At 46.2% G+C, this 18949-nt stretch overlaps 1 protein-coding gene across 9 annotated transcripts in view; it reads right to left on the reverse strand.

Annotated features, from left to right (window-relative positions):
• Positions 1-6429: 6429 nt before the first annotated feature.
• LOC144943090 (signal-induced proliferation-associated 1-like protein 1) overlaps positions 6430-18949 on the reverse strand; it is a 149160-nt gene continuing 136640 nt past the window's right edge. For 7 of the 9 annotated variants that reach the window (XM_078870244.1, XM_078870250.1, XM_078870245.1 and 4 more), the window contains 4 exons: positions 14426-14572; positions 12793-12934; positions 7445-7568; positions 6430-6861 (listed from right to left, as the gene is read on the reverse strand). In XM_078870244.1, coding sequence (XP_078726370.1) covers positions 6718-6861; positions 7445-7568; positions 12793-12934; positions 14426-14572 — 557 coding nt within the window. In that variant the 3' untranslated portion in view covers positions 6430-6717. The remainder of the gene's footprint in view (positions 6862-7444; positions 7569-12792; positions 12935-14425; positions 14573-18949) is intronic. The other 2 variants (XM_078870249.1, XM_078870246.1) reach the window with 1 other exon arrangement.

Below are 18949 nucleotides of genomic sequence, written 5' to 3' on the forward strand. Positions count from 1 at the left end.
CTACCTAACCCTTTGTTAAATAAAAACCATCAACACCCACGATTGATCGATCATGGCTGTTGATGGTTATGAAGAACACTCCATCAGTTATTATTTTTTACAAGTTTATAACCCAGAGCCAGTGACATTATTTAGGGTAATATTGGGTATGTAGATCCAGTTTCTAATGGTTTGGATACAACTAAAGGGAAGCCTATCCTCCAGTGTGTAAAATTACTCACTCGCCAAATGGCTCGGTCTCACCCATCGATCACCAAACACTCGGCACCCAAGAACCACCTGCAACGCACTCAGATGACAAATCTGGTGTCAGGTGGCATTCACCATGCTACTTACACTCACTAGATGAAAACCACTCGCCCACTCACCTGATTCTCACCTCTCACCACACACTCATCTGACACTCAATCAGACAAACTCGGCATGCCCATATGACTGACAAATTTATTCTGTAGCCAGGGCTTCACTGGATAGGCGATGTCATTCGGTCATCTTACCTATAAAAGTAAGTCTGTCCGTCTGTATGTCTCTCTGTCTGTCTCTCTGTCTGCGCATGCCTATCCTTGCAACGCTTTTAACTGACAAACTATTGGTTTACGAAAACACGCAATTTTTTTCCCCTTGGTCAAATGTGAAGTATTGGAATGACGGCAGGAAACCACTTGACGGGTAGCACACTTTTTATTAAACCTTGACTTGTCACGATACAACGTGTGGTCACTATTCCTCTGACTACACACACTTCACTTGACACGTGTGGTCACTATTCCTCTGACTACACACACTTCACTTGACACGTGTAGTTACTATGCCTCTGACTACACACACTTCACTTGACACGTGTAGTTACTATGCCTCTGACTACACACACTTCACTTGACACGTGTAGTTACTATGGCTCACACTGCATGCTCACACTGCACTCCGCCCCGTAACGTCCGTGGAGTCTACAGGCCCACCCCAGCTTGGGCGTGGGCCACAACCTCTGAGTCCCAAGGGCCGGCCCTCTCACGGACGCTCGGCCCCGGGTCCCAGGGTTCCGCCTCTGGGTCACACAGAGCCCCGGCCCCTGCAGGACAGCGGGACTAGGTACCGCAGGGCCCTATCTCTTCCTCCTCCGTCTTCAGTCTTCGCTGGTCACTCGCTCCCCGTGCGCCTATGCGCACCACCTTATATAGCCCCCGCTCATGGGAGACGGAGCGTATGCGGACCTCGACGTGAGCATCCCCCTTAGTTGACCAATCCCCGCGCGCTTGCCCCAGGATCCCATCGCTGTCAGCGCGCGTCACTGATACCCAACCAATCACTGCCTCATAACCCCCGACCCCGCGCTGACCCCTGATCCTTCACCGTCAGCGCGCGTCACCAACACACACAGCCAATCACTACGCGCTGGCACACGATCCCTACCCCAGCGCGTATCACCACTACAAATGTATACTAATAAAATCTTACTTCATAATATTGCAGTGAAATCGCGGGATGTCACTGTGCAGTGCCGGCCCGAGAGAGGCACGGCGTGTGGTGTAACGACATAGCGGACACCACACTGGTGTGGGTGTAGTACCGGCCCTATAGGGGACCGGTGAGCGCTGATTGATAGCGCTAGATGGCACCATGCTTGGTGTGCAGTGCCAGCCCTACAGAACAGGGTGTGGGAGTGCCGGCCGTAGGAATGAGGTTACTAAAAGGATATGGCACTCTGGTTGACTCGAGAGGACACGTGCCCAGTTAAGTCTAAAAGGGGCCCAAGTAGGGGCTAAGGGTGGTCACGTGGTTAGCATCCAGATCCTTCCCGAGGATTCTGGAAAGTGGTCATGGCCAAGGTGTAGAGGGAATGGCTCTGACTGACGGCCACGTAGTTTGACGCGGGGCCGCTCACCATCATGAAGGTTCTTAAGGATCGTGAGCTAAGTTTGAGGGACTCCGAAAGCATGAAGAACAACCCAGAGGCCAGGCCTACTGATAGTATCATAGGCCTTGAGCAGGTCAATAAAGCACATACATTCACTCACACGCACACATGGACCTACAGACACGCAAAGAAATGGACTTACACTGACTGACATGGAGCCATGCACACAAAGCACCTAACACAGACGCCCATGGACTGACACACACACACACATATGGACTCACACACACATAGACATGCACTTTAGATACACACACATGGAGTTACACACACATATCGACGTACACACATACAGCGATTCACACACACCGACTCACACACAGACATACATGGACTCACACACACATTGACGTAAACACGTGTACTTACACCCATATCGACTAAGACACACACACATGGACTTACACACACATACATAGACTTGCACACACATTGCTCTACACACATATACACATATGGACTGTGACACACAGACATCTACTTTAGATACAGACACATGAATTAACACACATCGACTCACACACACGCATTGACTTACACACACACATCGAGTGAGACACACATGTATGGACTTACACACACGTATGGACTGACACACACATACACATCGACGTACACACATACACATCGACTGACACACATAGACACACAAACGCACATTGACTTACACACTCAGATGGAGCCATGCACACACATTGACTCACACACACGCATTGACTTACACACACACACATCGAGTGAAACACACACGTATGGACTTACACACACATGTGGACTAACACACACACTGCGACTGATACGCACACAAATGGACTGACACACACACACAAACACTTGTACGTACACACACACACGGGGCGTTGTCCGTTTGAAAAAGACAGACACACACATGGACTTACACACAGACATGGACCCACACACATAGAAACCCATCGACTTACACGCACACAAACACATGGACTCACACACAAGACATCGACTTTAGGCACACGCATGTAGTTTCTGCACATGAACATTATAATAGTAAGACAGTATTAGGCAACTTATTAGTTTCATAATAGTGTAGTGTTGTAAGGACGGACTTCTAAACGTCTTTTATGGCACACACCGTTTATTATCTTAATAACATAGTCCCTATCACACTAAGGGGTATATGGTCCCCTCACCCGTTTCCCTCAGAAGGTACAAGCCTCCGGACCCTGCAAGCTATCTAATCTCCCTGCTCTCCCAGCATCCTCTGGCTGGACCTAGGGGATCTCTCCCCGACCACTGGTTACTCTGAGCCCGAGCCCTGATAAGGGCTGGAGGGCTTGGTCCAGGGTCCTAGACGTCTTCGGCCGACTTGGGTCTTCGTGTAGCAGAACCCCTCCAGAGCTCTCAGCGCTCTGGCTTTTATACCTGTTCGTGGCCGGGTTGTCCAATCCCCGGCCACCTTGTGAGACCCTCTGATTGGTCCTTCCCAATCTGGGTTTGGATCCTACCTCACCCCATTTGACCCTGACCGTTTGATTGAGCGGGAAAACCTTGTTTACGATCTGCTGTCACAGTTTGCGAACAGCGAGTAGTTAACACCACTACAATTGTAATGAAGCAGAGTTATGTGCACACAAACATTATCATTGTAATATTTGTAAACTTATTTGTTTAATAATAGTAAACAATAAACCTGAGTTGTTAGCGAAAGATGCAATAAAATTGTATTTTACATTGGCGTGGTGACGCCTCGTCCCGTGCAGAGTCCGCGGCCTCGCCTAGATTGGCAAGCCGCAGGAGGTGAGACATTGCCAGGCTGCTGGCTGGGCCGCTACCCCCCCACCATCCCCCCGCCCGAGGCAGAATAATACTATGTAAGTGCTTAAATAATAATAAATTAATATCTAAGGACTTTATATCAGTAACTGCACGCATTGGGATGGGGGGGGGGGGAAGAGGACATCACACTGTGAAGAGAAATCGGCAGCGTGATGTGTATATCTATTCCATGTTAAACGCGTAAAATAAATGTCCCCCGTGAGCTGGAGGCAACGCGCATCACTTGGCAGGGTCCGCCCCCCCCCAGGCAATTGTCGTGAGTTGGTACGGTCGATGTCGCGCAATAAGTAAATAATTAAAATAAGAATGCCACTAATTTGTTAATTAAACGACTTACGGACGTGAAAACGGAATAGCCTATTCCCACCGCGGGGCTTAGGGCGTGCCGGCTGGCAAGTTATTTCAGTCTTAAACCCCAACGTCCGAGAGCCAAATCCTCCGCAAGCTCGAGCGCGCGGAGACTTTTATATATAAGAAGATTTTTTTTGCAACGTGTGCTATGAATGGCACACGATCTACATTTGTTGTCAGAAGTTACACAATCATTGTGGAAGGGATCTGCGAGCCACCCTCACGCACACGCACCACGCAGATATGAAATCTCCGCACTCAATATAACACGCACCAATCACACGCACAGGAATACACAAGACAGGGGTCAAGGGTTAAAGGGCACTGACGTCACCCAGACCAGGCGTGCGAGACGAGGATGTGTATTGGGAACGAGGGCGGAGATGGAGGGGTTAAAAAGAGCTGTGAGACGCGTGTTTGGGGTTGGTTTTGGAACGAGTGTCGTGTCGCTGTGGGTTGACGGATAAAGAAGTGCTTCTCTTCAATTGTTTGGACATGGATTAAAGAAGTATTGTTCTGCTTCCTGTCTATTAACATTTCGCAAAATTATATTAACCTATGAGAAAATGTGGCATGTGGTAAATAGAAAACTTTGATTTGTAAATATAAGTCAATTGGAATTATGTCAAAGCTGTAGTTTTTGTATTTACTGTACTTATATTTGTACTTTATGATTGAGGGAAATTGTGCCATTTTAAAAAATACACAGTGTAGTGTATTAAAACAAGTCTTGTCAGCAAACTTATGAGAATGTCTGTTTGATAGAGAAGTTAAGTGCATCGATCGAATCAGAAATGTAACCAATGGGGGTTTCTTTCAGCAAGGCATAACGGGGGTCCACAACTGCAGCAAATGCAGCAGACGCAGGGGGTCGGCAACCTGCGGCTCTAAAGCTACATGCGGCTCTTTAACGGGCGCTTCGTGATGTCATTTATTAAGGACTACGCCGTCTCGTATTCAGATACAATGTAGCTCTTAAAATATTGATTCTCTTACCGAATTCGAAAAAAATGGCTCTTCTTATTTTGGATGCAGACCCTTGCACTCAGGAATAAGCTCCGTATTTCCCAGATCGTAACATGCACCCCTATCTTTGGCTTTAAAATATGGGGGGGGGGGGGGGGAATGCTTGTTATCTGGATAATACGGAACTAGTGCCCCAATGCTCTGGGCAATGGGTGGTGCGCATTTATTGGTGGCCATGAGACAGTGTTGGAAATTCCACATTCTTATGGTAGGGTCACAGTCTCTCCAAATTACAATCGCTGTTGACTTTTCACAGAGCAGAAATTTTACTCTTTTTATTGATAACTAGATGGTATATACGAGCTGCCAAAAATTAACATTACAATATTGAATTTATATATATTTTAAATGATACTTTACACATCAATAAACGAACTTACATGAAACAAATGATTGAATTAAAAAAAGTCAAACAGATCGTTTTTCATTCATAACCTAACCCTGATGGAAAAAAATGCACACCAATACATATTTGGTTTTAAACCAAAAGAAGACATAAGGACAGTACAGTATTTACAAATTACAGTAAATGAAAATGTTTTGCCAAAGACTAATTCAATCTCAAATTCATAGAATCACATACTCAACAGAGCTATAATACAGATCCTAGAGGTAACGTTCTGAAGCATCTTACAAAATCCGGCCACCATTGCCTCATTTGGTCAATTTATAGGTTAATGATGCTGCCCTCATATGAAATTTACACGTGTGCACACCTGCAATTCCATTGTCCACATAAACACAGTGCTACTTTCAACTGAATTCTCATGTTCTGATCATTCAAAACCTCTTGATTTCCCGTTACTTCAATCAGCATCTGAAGATGTTGAGTCAAGAATTAGATTTTAACTCCGAGGCTTCTTCCGATGTAGCCCACAAGACGGTCAGTCAACTTCTCATATTTATTTGTGAATGATTCTTCACCACCATTATCACAACGGTGCAATGGGGTTTTTAAATCTTGTGCGCCACTTGAAGATCAATAATCGGAAAAATGGGGTGCTGTGAGATGATATTAAGCATTGGCTCAATCATGCATTTTCATTCCAGTTTCTCCATTGCTTGACAATAACATATCCTGGCTCGTAATAGCCAAGCTCCCCTCATGCCATCGGGTTTCTGAAAATTGGAGATTTGGTTTCGCAATGATGTCACTTGCTGCTGTTTTAGTCTCCACTAACCTCCGTTATCTTCGAATCACAAGCGGTTGACTTTACAACGGCTGAGAATCTGTATTTTCTACTGAAGACCGTTTTGTGCGACCATGCTATTTGATTAAGTACGTAGCACTGTTTTGTAAGTCATTAATATAGGCAATCATCTGGTCCTTTAAAGTTTAATCATTCGAATTGTGTCAGTCTGCCGCTGCTAGTCTCACCCGCATTGCACTTCCTGTTTCCAGCAGATGATGATGATGTTACTTCCTGTCTTACATCGTCACACTTCCTGTATCGCCGCCAGATATTTATTCCATACTCGCCACTGTCACTCATTCCACAATGTCTTTGCAAAGCCGTAACTTTCCGTTGCTTTTTTTTAAACGACCGGGGGGCTGTGAAATAACTTCCTGTTTCTTTGGAACGAAGTCCCCTTCCGTTGCAACAGACATGACATCACTTCCTGTCGATGGTGTTGTAGAACCACTCTGTGAATTTTCGCATCTGCTGTGCAGCGACCTGCGATTCCTCCTGGAGCCGCTGGTTGTCCCGGCGCAGGTAGTGCACCTCGCTCTGCAGCACCGTCTTGAATTCCTTCTCCTGTTGGGTGGAGGGGATAACGGGACCCAGCACACGGCAACACACAAAACCCCTTTTGCACAAAGTCTTTTTTTTACTTATACAAATCCATTGATCAATTCTCTCATAGCTTTATGGATAATATAAAAAAATCACTTCAAGAAAATTACATTAAAGTTACACGCAGAAGTAAGCTAAATGCTATAATATGTTTTCAACATTGTATATTATATCAAGAGTTTGAAGTGTTAAAAGTGGAAAGAGTCGGTGTCTCCCTGACCAAATAAGCATTGGGGTACCATCTTAGATTCATGGAGGCTTTGCCTCCATGAATCTTTGCCTCCATGAATCCCACCTCATCAGCAGATCATGGCCTGGCAAACAAATGCTTCGACTTTGCCTTTGATCCTATTCCATAATATGTTCCTCATTAACGGCGATAGACCCAAACTGTTTTTACCACATTTCTTTCTTTAGCGGGCATCACTACTTTACTCCGTCTCGATCCGTAATCTTTTAGATATTCGACCAATGCACACATTTCTGGCGTTGTCTCCACCTAGACTGCGCGTCGTGATTCCGCAGATCTAAAAACCTCCCTCACCTTTTTCAGGTCGTCTTGAAGACGCTGTAGCATCACCTCCAGGTGGTCCACCTTTCCGGCCAGGGCGCCCGGCGAAATATCCGATTCCGGGGATGCGAAGCGACTCCTGTAGAACGCAAGCAAACTAAGACAAAAGATAAAGATCTCCCTATAGGCATACAGAATGTTGGGGCAAGTACTGTTAACGAGCACCATTTAGGGCTGGCACAGTGGTCAAGGGGGAGAAGCAGTGTGCAAGCAATCTGCCCACACCCGGTGCTGTGGGCAGATGGCTCGACTCGCAATCAAAAGCCCACGAGTTCACATCCCAGTCAGGGTTTTACTCCGTCCATCATCTCTCAGTGGTGTATAAGAATAAGTGATACACCTGTGGGAAGCCAACACTTAGAGCCATCCCGAGGGTACAGCAAATCGGGGCGACCGCCCCGGGCCCCACGTTTTGGGGGGCCCACACTTCAATATCACAGTGTCAGATGTAATACTTCTGGTTTAGTTTGAAGGCGTCGGGGGGGGGGGGGGGGGTCCACACGGTGGGATTTGCCCCAGGCCCCGCACCCCGCTATGGATGGCCCTGCCAAGACTGGTTGAGGTGCCACGATGGCGAGACGTTAACTACCTTACCTGGTATACAGGAGGTTGTGGGATCGACCACAACCCTGATACCTGATTATTTGGAGTTTGCATGTTCTCCCCATGGTTGCGTGGATTTTTCTCCGGGTCCTCTAGTTTTTTCCTCCACATTTAGAATCAACATGCGTTTAGATTATTTGGCTGCGATATATTTTCACGTGATAAGCCACTTCATTGCACTATTATTTGTAAAAAGAGCTATATAGAGCTCAGTGGGCCTTACCTGGTAAAATAAAAAATAGTTAAAAGTTTAGTTTGGTTATCTAAGCCCTGTGGATACAACCGTCCTTGACTTGCATGGCAGAATTGAGCATTGCCCCACACACTCGCTCGACATTTTGAGCATGGAACAGAATAATTCATCGGAAAAGCAGTGTTGGCCCAATTTGAAAGATCTGATTACTTTGTGAGTTTTCAGGCCTTGGGGGCGAGTGGGATATCTTTCCAATTTACATGCCTCGGCAGCGCTGCATTTCCGATCGCGCTTTCATAATTAATTGCTTCCCCATGCCCCACAGCTCTGCTGTAAAAACCGATGCGGTAACGTGCTGCAACTTTTTGCATTATTTCAATGGAGCAAAGCAACAGCAGAAGCGTGAAATATGCAAATAACCATCATGGTAATATCAGTTGAAATGTTTACTCTTCAGAGTATCAGGCAGACTGCGAGACTCGTTTCCAAGACAGTCGCAGCTTTTAGAAGTTTTGCCAATTCCTGCTATGTCTCTCTCTGTGGAGTGAAACGAGCGCTTGGAGAAAACCCACATGTACAAGGTAATAAAACTCAAAACTGACACCGACAATGTCAGACACTACTTGCTATACCGCCTCTAATTGCTACACGGTAGCACAACAAGTGGATCTGGAGCACATCTTCGCCATCGTCACCACTTCAAGAACTGGTTTAAATAATTGTGGCTGAAACTCAAGAGTCTAACCTTGACTTTCAGGGGGCCAAGGACAGTGCTGTGATTTAGCATTAACCCCATGGGCCATCTGGTCGGCTCCTGAATGGGAAGTTCAACCGCATGCACACTGCGTGCGTGAGGGATTTGACTGACCGCACCTGCAAAAGCTTTGTCAATTAAACAAAGAGTTTGGGGCAATGTGCCATTTCTCTTGAGCTAAGATGTGAATTCCTCCACGATTTAAGAGTCCTTGTCGTAAGGTTTACTTAAAGAAGCGAACAGGAGGCACCACTCACAAAACCCACGATGCGCAATGCATTACTTAGAGCACCGTGTTCTGCAGAGAATGACAATGGCAAGAGACGGAGATAATTCCACCGTCTCTCTCAGGAATTACCAGCCGTATAAACATTACATGCGTCATCAACATTGTATAATCGTTCCTTGGAACTTTCTTAAGGAAGAACTTCTGCCACTCGTGTACCATCATGTTATCCAATCCGCATAGGGAGTGCAGCAACAACATTCTATAGTTACATTCTAATATAAACTTTCACGGTACATGTACAGCCCTATTCAAAAGGGCAGCATTTTCCTGGTAGAATGAGCATTGGGCAGTGGTAATCTGACTTAAGACGGTTGAAGCTAATTCAAAATTTGCCATTATTTGTATACTGACCACCACAAGCAGTTGTTCATTTATCACTGCTGGAGGGATGACAGGCTGAGTCTACCCCACATCGGGAGTCAAACTAGAAACTTCCCGATTGTGCAGCTCTCCGATGTGGTTTTCAGATCGTACTAGACGTTCGTCACCATGTATGCTTCGCTGCACGTGCTGGCAGCAGCTTCTTCCGGAACCGCTGATGAGCAGCTCACTTACTTTGATATAGGGTTGCTTATTGATGCTGTTGCCGGTTCTTGATGCCGACTGGCTCAGCTTTCTGGCGCAGTCGTATTCCTGATTTTAAGCATTGAGAGTGCTGCCCTCCAACCCTCCCCCACCCACCCTCTTGCTTCCCATAGCGCGAGTCGCGCACATTAAACTACATTAATTGTGGGAATTACAGCGTCTATGCAAGTGAAACTTTATGCCAACAATTGCCCAAGCTCTGTGGTCCTCTATATAATTAAGGTGTTATTGGCCAATTAAAAAGTTTCGATTTAAAGCTTTCGTGACTGCAGGGATTCATCTTCTTGGTTCTTTCGGTAAAGTCACGTAGAAGGGAAGTAATAAAATAATATAATATTATTATGTTTTATTTTTATTATTTTATTACTTCCCTTCTACGTGACTTTACCGAAAGAACCAAGAAGAACAATTAAAAAGTGTTCACACGGCCATGGCTGACGGTATGTATATACAGTAAGAGAAAAAAGTATTTGATCCCCTGCTGATTTTGTACGTTTGCCCACTGACAAAGAAATGATCAGTCTATAATTTTAATGGTAGGTTTATTTGAACAGTGAGAGACAGAATAACAACAAAAAAATCCAGAAAAACGCATGTCAAAAATGTTATAAATTGATTTGCATTTTAGTGAGGGAAATAAGTATTTGACCCCCTCTCAATAAGAAAGATTTCTGGCTCCCAGGTTTTTCTTATACAGGTAACGATCTGAGATTAGGAGCACACTCTTAAAGGGAGTGCTCCTAATCTCAGCTTGTTACCTGTATAAAAGACGCCTGTTCACAGAAGCAATCAATCAGATTCCAAACTCTCCACCATGGCCAAGACCAAAGAGCTCTCCAAGGATGTCAGGGGCAAGATTGTAGACCTACACAAGGCTGGAATGGGCTACAAGACCATCGCCAAGCAGCTTGGTGAGAAGGTGACAACAGTTGGTGCGATTATTCGCAAATGGAAGAAACACAAAAGAACTGTCAATCTCCCTCGGCCTGGGGCTCCATGCAAGATCTCACCTCGTGGAGTTGCAATTATCATGAGAACGGTGAGGAATCAGCCCAGAACTACACGGGAGGATCTTGACAATGATCTCAAGGCAGCTGGGACCATAGTCACCAAGAAAACAGTTGGTAACACACTACGCCGTGAAGGACTGAAATCCTGCAGCACCCGCAAGGTCCCCCTGCTCAAGAAATCACATATACATGCCCGTCTGAAGTTTGCCAATGAACATCTGAATCATTCAGAGGACAACTGGGTGAAAGTGTTGTGGTCAGATGAGACCAAAATGGAGCTCTTTGGCATCAACTCAACTCGCCGTGTTTGGAGGAGGAGGAATGCTGCTTATGACCCCAAGAACACCATCCCCACCGTCAAACATGGAGGTGGAAATATTATGCTTTGGGGGTGTTTTTCTGCTAAGGGGCCAGGACAACTTCACCGCATCAAAGGGACGATGGACGGGGCCATGTACCGTCAAATCTTGTGTGAGAACCTCCTTCCCTCAGCCAGGCCATTGAAAATGGGTCATGAATGGGTATTCCAGCATGACAATGACCCAAAAAATACGGCCAAGGCAACAAAGGGGTGGCTCAAGAAGAAGCACATTAAGGTCCTGGAGTGGCCTATCCAGTCTCCATACCTTAATCCCATAGAAAATCTGTGGAGGGAGCTGAAGGTTCGAGTTGCCAAACGTCAGCCTCGAAACCTTAATGACTTGGAGAAGATCTGCAAAGAGTGGGACAAAATCCCTCCTGAGATGTGTGCAAACCTGGTGGCCAACTACAAGAAACGTCTGACCTCTGTGATTGCCAACAAGGGTTTTGCCACTAAGTACTAAGTCATGTTTTGCAGAGGGGTCAAATACTTATTTCCCTCACTAAAATGCAAATAAATTTATAACATTTTTGACATGCGTTTTTCTGGATTTTTTTGTTGTTATTCTGTCTCTCACTGTTCAAATAAACCTACCATTAAAATTATAGACTAATCATTTCTTTGTCAGTGGGCAAACGTACACAATCAGCAGGGGATCAAATACTTTTTTCCCTCACTGTACAGTGATACCTCGGTTCACGAACGCTTCTGTTCACGAACAACTCGGTTCACGAACAGAAAAGTTCATAAAAATCTGCTCCGGTTCACGAACTCCGCTTCGGTTCACGAACAGGAGCCGCGGCCATTTTAATGCTATTTCCAGGCTGTCACATGGTCGTAACTTCCTGTAGGAAGATCGTGGAGAGAAGCAGAGACACAGAAAGAAGTACTGTGAGTACTGTGAAGACACTTTCAGTGACTTTTTGCTTTTTGGTGTGCTTTTTAGCACATACAGTACTGTACTGTACTACTGTACTGTACAATACTGTACTTACTGTATTGTACAGTTCACCCGTTTGAGTGCTTACTGAAGTCATCTCAAGCAAGGTTAGTGCTCTCTCTTTATACATTACTATACTGTTCAGTACTAATGTGTATTGTAATTTGTTTCATATTTTTGTGCTTCAAAAACCAAAAAAAAAGGTCAGAACGGATTAACCGGATTTACATTGAACCCTATGGGAAAATGTGCATCGGTTCACGACCAATTCGGTTCGCGACCAGAGTCAGTTCACGAATTAAGTTCGTGAACCGAGGTATCATTGTATGTATATCGAACTTCTTTCGCACCGTATGAAGCCAAATATGTTAATCAGATGTGCGGGGGAAGGACATCGAAACTAAACACAAAAAGCAGTTCTCAAGAACTGAATTTTCGATCTAGATTATTTAAGAGTGCATAGCTCCAGTGGCCTCCTCATAAAGAAAGGAAGAACATTCCAAAGGGCCGCAGAAGCGCATCTTGAAAGCGCGCGATAGGCCCTTGGTCCAACTATGCCGGTGTCGGGGTGGCGCCCTGAACTCACGTTGGCGGGTATTTGGTTGGCGATGACTGGTGCCAGCCTCTCGGGAGCTGGGCCCGGCCGTCGTTGGGTCCAAACGATACGGGGAGGTCGCGGGGTCGGATTCCGCCACCGGCTCCGACTCCGCTGATAACGCCCTGCGTGGCTGTGGTGGGGCGAACGGACACGCGACGGACGTGCACACGGCACGTATGCGCACTGAGTGAGATGTCGTGGTCTCAACCACTCCCAGACAACTGGTATTTACTCGGTGAATCGTTGCAAGAAACAATGTAATGATTCATTAATTGCAGTCGAGTCATGATGCCCACAATAAGGTTGTCTGACACAGAGCTCGGTTCCCCGCCTCAGAATTGTATCTACGGTCCGCATCATTGCGCACATTACAAATTGTATTATTATTATAATTTATGATGTTACATTTATTTAGCCTATTGGAGCGATAAAAACTATGCGATGGTAAAAATGAGACATAATCGATTTTGGAATATAATCATCACCCTCGAATTCATGACAACTTATCACATTGTACAGGAGTCAGCAGGCCGAATGGTTACACGATGACTATGAAAGCAGTTCTCCACCCACATCCATCCAAGTAACATATACTTGTGCACTCCAAGTGTCTCCACCCTCGGCGGGCGTGGGGTGACACTCCATCAATTCCACATTCCTATGACGGAAGCAAACTCCGTCATTGACCTCCTGCAAAGTGGCAGCATGGCGAGCGATGGGGCTGCGTCGTTCCACAACCAGGGTTTGAACTTGTGCCCTTGCAACTGCGAGCCAGACACTCGACCCACAGTTCCAGCTGGTCTAATTAACACACGGTGTGTGTGTACAGATGCGGAGAGACGGCTTTTTACATCTCTCATTTATATGCATCCTAATGCGCCGCTTTGCTCGCGAGAGAAAACACAGGCTCTCCCGGGGCACGCGGGGAGCTGTGACCTCAATCTCGCCATCGAAAATTACACGCAGCTTGATCCAAAAATGCATTTGTTGCCCGAGGCCAGGAGCAGTAGCTACGGCTGCAGGGACATCGCCGGCTCTGCAGCCTCGATGTCTTCACACTGCGTGCAGCAACGGGCGGATTTAACGGGGTTTCCAGAAAAGTGTACGAAATGCTGCGAGGCTGCTCGTTCGCTCACTCACGCGTGCTCGCTCACTTGCACACACTAACTTGCTCGCTCGCTCACTCATGTACCAGCACCAATGCCACAATCACCGGCACCACCACCAGCTTTGCCTGGCGCACCACACATCTCCTCTCCGACCCTTCATTACCTCATTCGTGTTTTTGATGCAATATGCCTATTTATATTGTTGTAAATTGTTGTTCTTTAAGCTATATTTTTTTCTGCACCTCTCACGTGTTCTGCTCTGTTATTGCCTATTCCTAGGTTCGGATCCACTTTGATGGTGTTGTTCTTGTTCTGTGCTAATGCACCACGGATCTCCCTTGCACGAACCAGCTGGGTAACTGGTTAAATTGGGACATCCCATGTTTAACAAACATCGATCGATTGACAACCACCACTAACGACACCACCGCCGTGACCATCACCACCACCGCCGTGACCATCACCACCACCGCCAGCGTTGCTGTCCTCACCACCGCTACGCCGAGCCGTACCTTCGTATTGCCGCGCCACGCTGACCAGGTTGGCCCACTCGAGCGCCGTCGCCGAGTCTGGCAGCGGCAGAAGCCCAGCCTCCCTGAGCGGGGGCGCCGCTGCACTGCGCAGCGACATCATCGAGTCCGACACCTGTAGCGGCCCTCCTGTGAGCAGCATCACAACAACGTGCATGCACGCATCAATACCAGGTGTCTAACAATACACACAGCAATGTGTGTGTGTGGGAGCGGTAGTGTAGTGGTTGGCGCACTGCACTACGAACCCGGGAGCCCGGGTTCGATTCCTGCTCACGGCCACCATCAGTGACGATTGTCTGAACAGGTACTGGGCCTCCTCTAGATCGACTCAGTCTAAAATGAGTACCTAGTGCATTGCGTAAACATCGCCACTGGCGAGACAAAGTAGGCCAGGCATGGTGCTTGCCAACCACCTTCTCGTGTCCCGTGCCGGCCTTCGTAGGTGCTCGCTAATAGCACTTGCCCCAACAACCTGCTAAAGTCTTAATTTGGAGCTTTCGTGACTGCAGGAATTACTCTTTGGTTCTTTCGGTAAAGTCACGTATAAAGATAAAATAATAAATTAAATAATTGCATACGACGTTTCGATTGCAACACAAGCAATCATCATCAGGTATAAATGAAATAGCAACAAAAATCTAACCAGAACACTATAGACAGACATATAAGCAGACAGATATCACCAAGATACATAGAGAGAGAGTAACACAGGCACAGAGAGGGAGATCGTCTCTGTGGCGAGGCCTTAAATAGACAGAGGGGGGCGGGGGCGGAGAGAGGGAGGGGTTAGAGAAAAAATTAACATGTCAATGAGTACGGCGACGCGTGGTGAAGTACGCAAGCTTGAACATTAGGAGAGAGGGAGAAAGAACACACTAAATTAAATAACCTAGCAAAATATCGAAATGTTATGTAATACAACACAGAGAGTCGGTCAACACACAATTAACGCATAGCCTGGTTGATTACGTATTTCAAAGATTGCTATCGAAATGTTATGTAATACAACACAGAGAGTCGGTCAACACACAATTAACGCATAGCCTGGTCGATTACGTATTTCAAAGATGGAGCAAGTGATTCACTGTTTAAGCTGTGGCCTACATTATAGGCATCTGCAGTTGCAAACTATATAAAGTGCAAGGAATATCGGACACTTGCTTATGCATGTTTACTTATTGACCACAGCAAAGGCAGAGAGTGACTGAAAAATACGTACTCGGAGATGGATATTACAGTCAACTGATCGTGCCAAAGTAGTAGTGATGGAGTCAAAATGAATGACAAAGACTACATGGGGGAGACAGTCGCTTGGTGGAAGGACATCCTGCTGCGAGCCCTGCGAATTGAGCCCAAATATGAGTGGGCGAGCAATCTTTGAACTGATCCTGCCCCCCACTACCTTAATCCAGCAGTGGTTTGGCAAAGGGGCATCATAATTGTTGTTCATTACAGGTGACTTAAGCATGAACAAAAATGCAACTGTTCACCGTGAAACGTCTGCTATTTTGAATTTACCAGGTAAGGCCCACTGAGCTACATAGCTCATTTTCAAAAGTGACCTGGCCACAAATGATAGCTCAACGAAGTCGCTTATCACGTGGATATTTATAACAGCTAAATACACGAAATGCATGTTGATTCTAAATGTGGAAGGAAAAATCAGAGGACCTAGAGAAAAATCCACACGACCACCGAGAGAACATGCAAATTCCAAATATACAGGCGTTAGGGTCGAGATCGAACTCACGACCTCCTGTATACCAGGTGAGGTAGTTAAAATCTCGCCACCATGGCGCTCTGTGTGCCCTCTGTAGTTTCTGAATCAATGCGGTTGTTTTCAAGGACAGATGGCGCTGCAGGCGGATGTGGTGCCCTTAATTACGGGAGAGCGGCCATGCGGGGAAGACGGCACTCTGCGCCGCGGCAGACCAGCACACACCTCGTTCGCTGGGCCACATCGCTAAAGTACACCCACCAGCCACGGTGCACGACCGCCTACCAACTCAGTTTAACATGTAGGCATCCGCGACCAATATCATCCATAATACAGTTTTTTTGGGTTAGATCGTGTAAATATATAAACTCGCTCGCCAGTCACCCATGCAGTCCTTTGCCCGAGTGGCCCAACAAGTTCTAGATTTGAAGCTTTCGTGACTGCAAGGATTCATACTCTTAGCTCTTTCGGTAAAGTCACGTAGGTAAAATTAATAAAAATAAAACAATAAAAATCACGACGTTTCAGAGGCAACACAAGCTTCCGTCTTCAGGTGAAACCGTCACAGCAAAATATCTCTACCTTATATAGTGGTTAAGGGGGGAGGAGCCAGGAAGGGCAGCGGGGGAGGAGGGGTTGTGAAGTGGTCAATTACTGCTTTTGTTATACTGATGGGTGGGTAAATGAATTAGATACGATTAAGCCGCTCTTTGTTATGCTGTTTATGCGCAAGTAACTGTGGGATGAATGAACTCGTGGTCAGGGACGTGTTGCGCAAGTAACTGTGGATGTGCATAATAGAAAAGGGTCGGAAATGCCCATGTTTATACCAGTGTTGGCTGACAATAAAGAGTACTGTTAAACGTTAGGGATGTTAACACTCGGTGAAGTAAAATAGTGCCCGCCAGATAAGATGGTCCAAAAATGTGTAATTAAATCTTTTTTGCATGGTTGAAAACATCTTTCCAATGATTACTAAGTTTGTACCTATCATCACGGTTGAAATTATGTCTGTGTTTGTATATCTGAATGGCTTCGTGTACAAACCTTTTATGGTAGCCAGAAGGCTTGCAGAGCACCTTAGTCTCGGAGAAAACAATCTCATGAGAGCCCACCGAGTTGTAGCAATGATCGGCAATATGCCATGAGCTCTGTGGTATAACGTTTGTATATCTGAATGGCTTCGTGTACAAACCTTTGATGGTAGCCAGAAGGCTTGCAGAGCACCTTAGTCTCGGAGAAAACAATCTCATGAGAGCCCACCAAGTTGTAGCAATGATCGGCAACGGCGGACGACTCAATTTTGCCGTGTTTCAAATCTGACTTGTGCTCGCGGACACGATCAGACATCCACCCTGCGTCCTTCCCTGTGGAAGAGGTATGTGGATGACACTTTCGTCATTTGGCCACATGGCCTCCCAGCATTGAACCACTTCTTGGACCACATCAATTCCAGACATCCATCCATCAGATTCACCATGGAAGTGGAGAAAGATGGCAAACTACCATTCTTAGATATTCTGTTGGAGAGGAGACCTGACGGATCCTTGGGACATTCTGTTAACAGGAAAGCCACCCACACAGATTCCTACTTGAAACCGGATTCTCACCACCACCCATCTCAAAATAATTCTCTCATCAAAACGCTATACCACAGAGCTCATGGCATTTATGACCAACACCACCTGGCCAGTGAATTGAGACATGTACATCGGGCCCTCAGGATGAACAGATACTCTGAACGCACCATCCGCCAAGCTGTTTCTCCCACCATACAGAAACAGCCACTTGAAACTCCGATCAAAACTGTCACGTTACCATACATAGCAGGCGTGACCAAAAAGATCTCCAAAATTCTAAACAAACAGTAGATCCAAGTCCGATTCAGTACAGTACATAAAATCCGTGATCTAATTCCATCTGTGAAGGATGTCATCCCTGACTTGCAATACCCTGGAGTCTATAAACTGAGTTGCAGCTGTGGTGACTGTTACATTGGGGAAACGAAACGTCATGTCTCTGATCGTGTCCGCGAGCACAAGTCAGATTTGAAACACGGCAAAATTGAGTCGTCCGCCGTTGCCGATCATTGCTACAACTCGGTGGGCTCTCATGAGATTGTTTTCTCCGAGACTAAGGTGCTCTGCAAGCCGTCTGGCTACCATCAAAGGTTTGTACACGAAGCCATTCAGATATACAAACACAGACATAATTTCAACTGTGATGATGGGTACAAACTTAGTAATCATTGGAAAGATGTTATCAACCATGCAAAAAAGATTTAATTACACATTTTTGGACCATCTTATCTGACGGGCACTATTTTACTTCACCGAGTGTTAACATCCCTAACGTTTAACAGTACTCTTTATTGTCAGCCAACACTGGTATAAACATGGGCATTTCCGACCCTTTTCTATTATGCACATCCACAGTCCAGGAGGCAACAGCAGCCCTCAGACATGCTGACATTGTGGGTCATGTTCAGCAAGGGAGAGGAGGCCTTGGGCTAACTAGCCATGCTGCTTGGAGTAAGGCCACTGCACCAGAGCGGCGAAAGATGGTAGTGCAGGAAGTACGCCATCAGGAGGAGGCTGCAAGGTGGGCCAAGGCAGTCTCTCTTGCCAAACAGGGACAGTGGACTCGATGGGACAGTGTGGAGAAGAGGAAGATCAGCTGGAAGGATCTGTGGGCCATGGAAGCGAGGCGGTTGAGCTTTTCCATCAGAGCAACATATGACGTCCTTCCAACACCAGTTAATCTTCACCAATGGTATGGTGAAGATC

This window comes from Lampetra fluviatilis, chromosome 30 (genome assembly GCF_964198595.1).
Source record: "Lampetra fluviatilis chromosome 30, kcLamFluv1.1, whole genome shotgun sequence".
NCBI lineage: Eukaryota > Metazoa > Chordata > Hyperoartia > Petromyzontiformes > Petromyzontidae > Lampetra > Lampetra fluviatilis.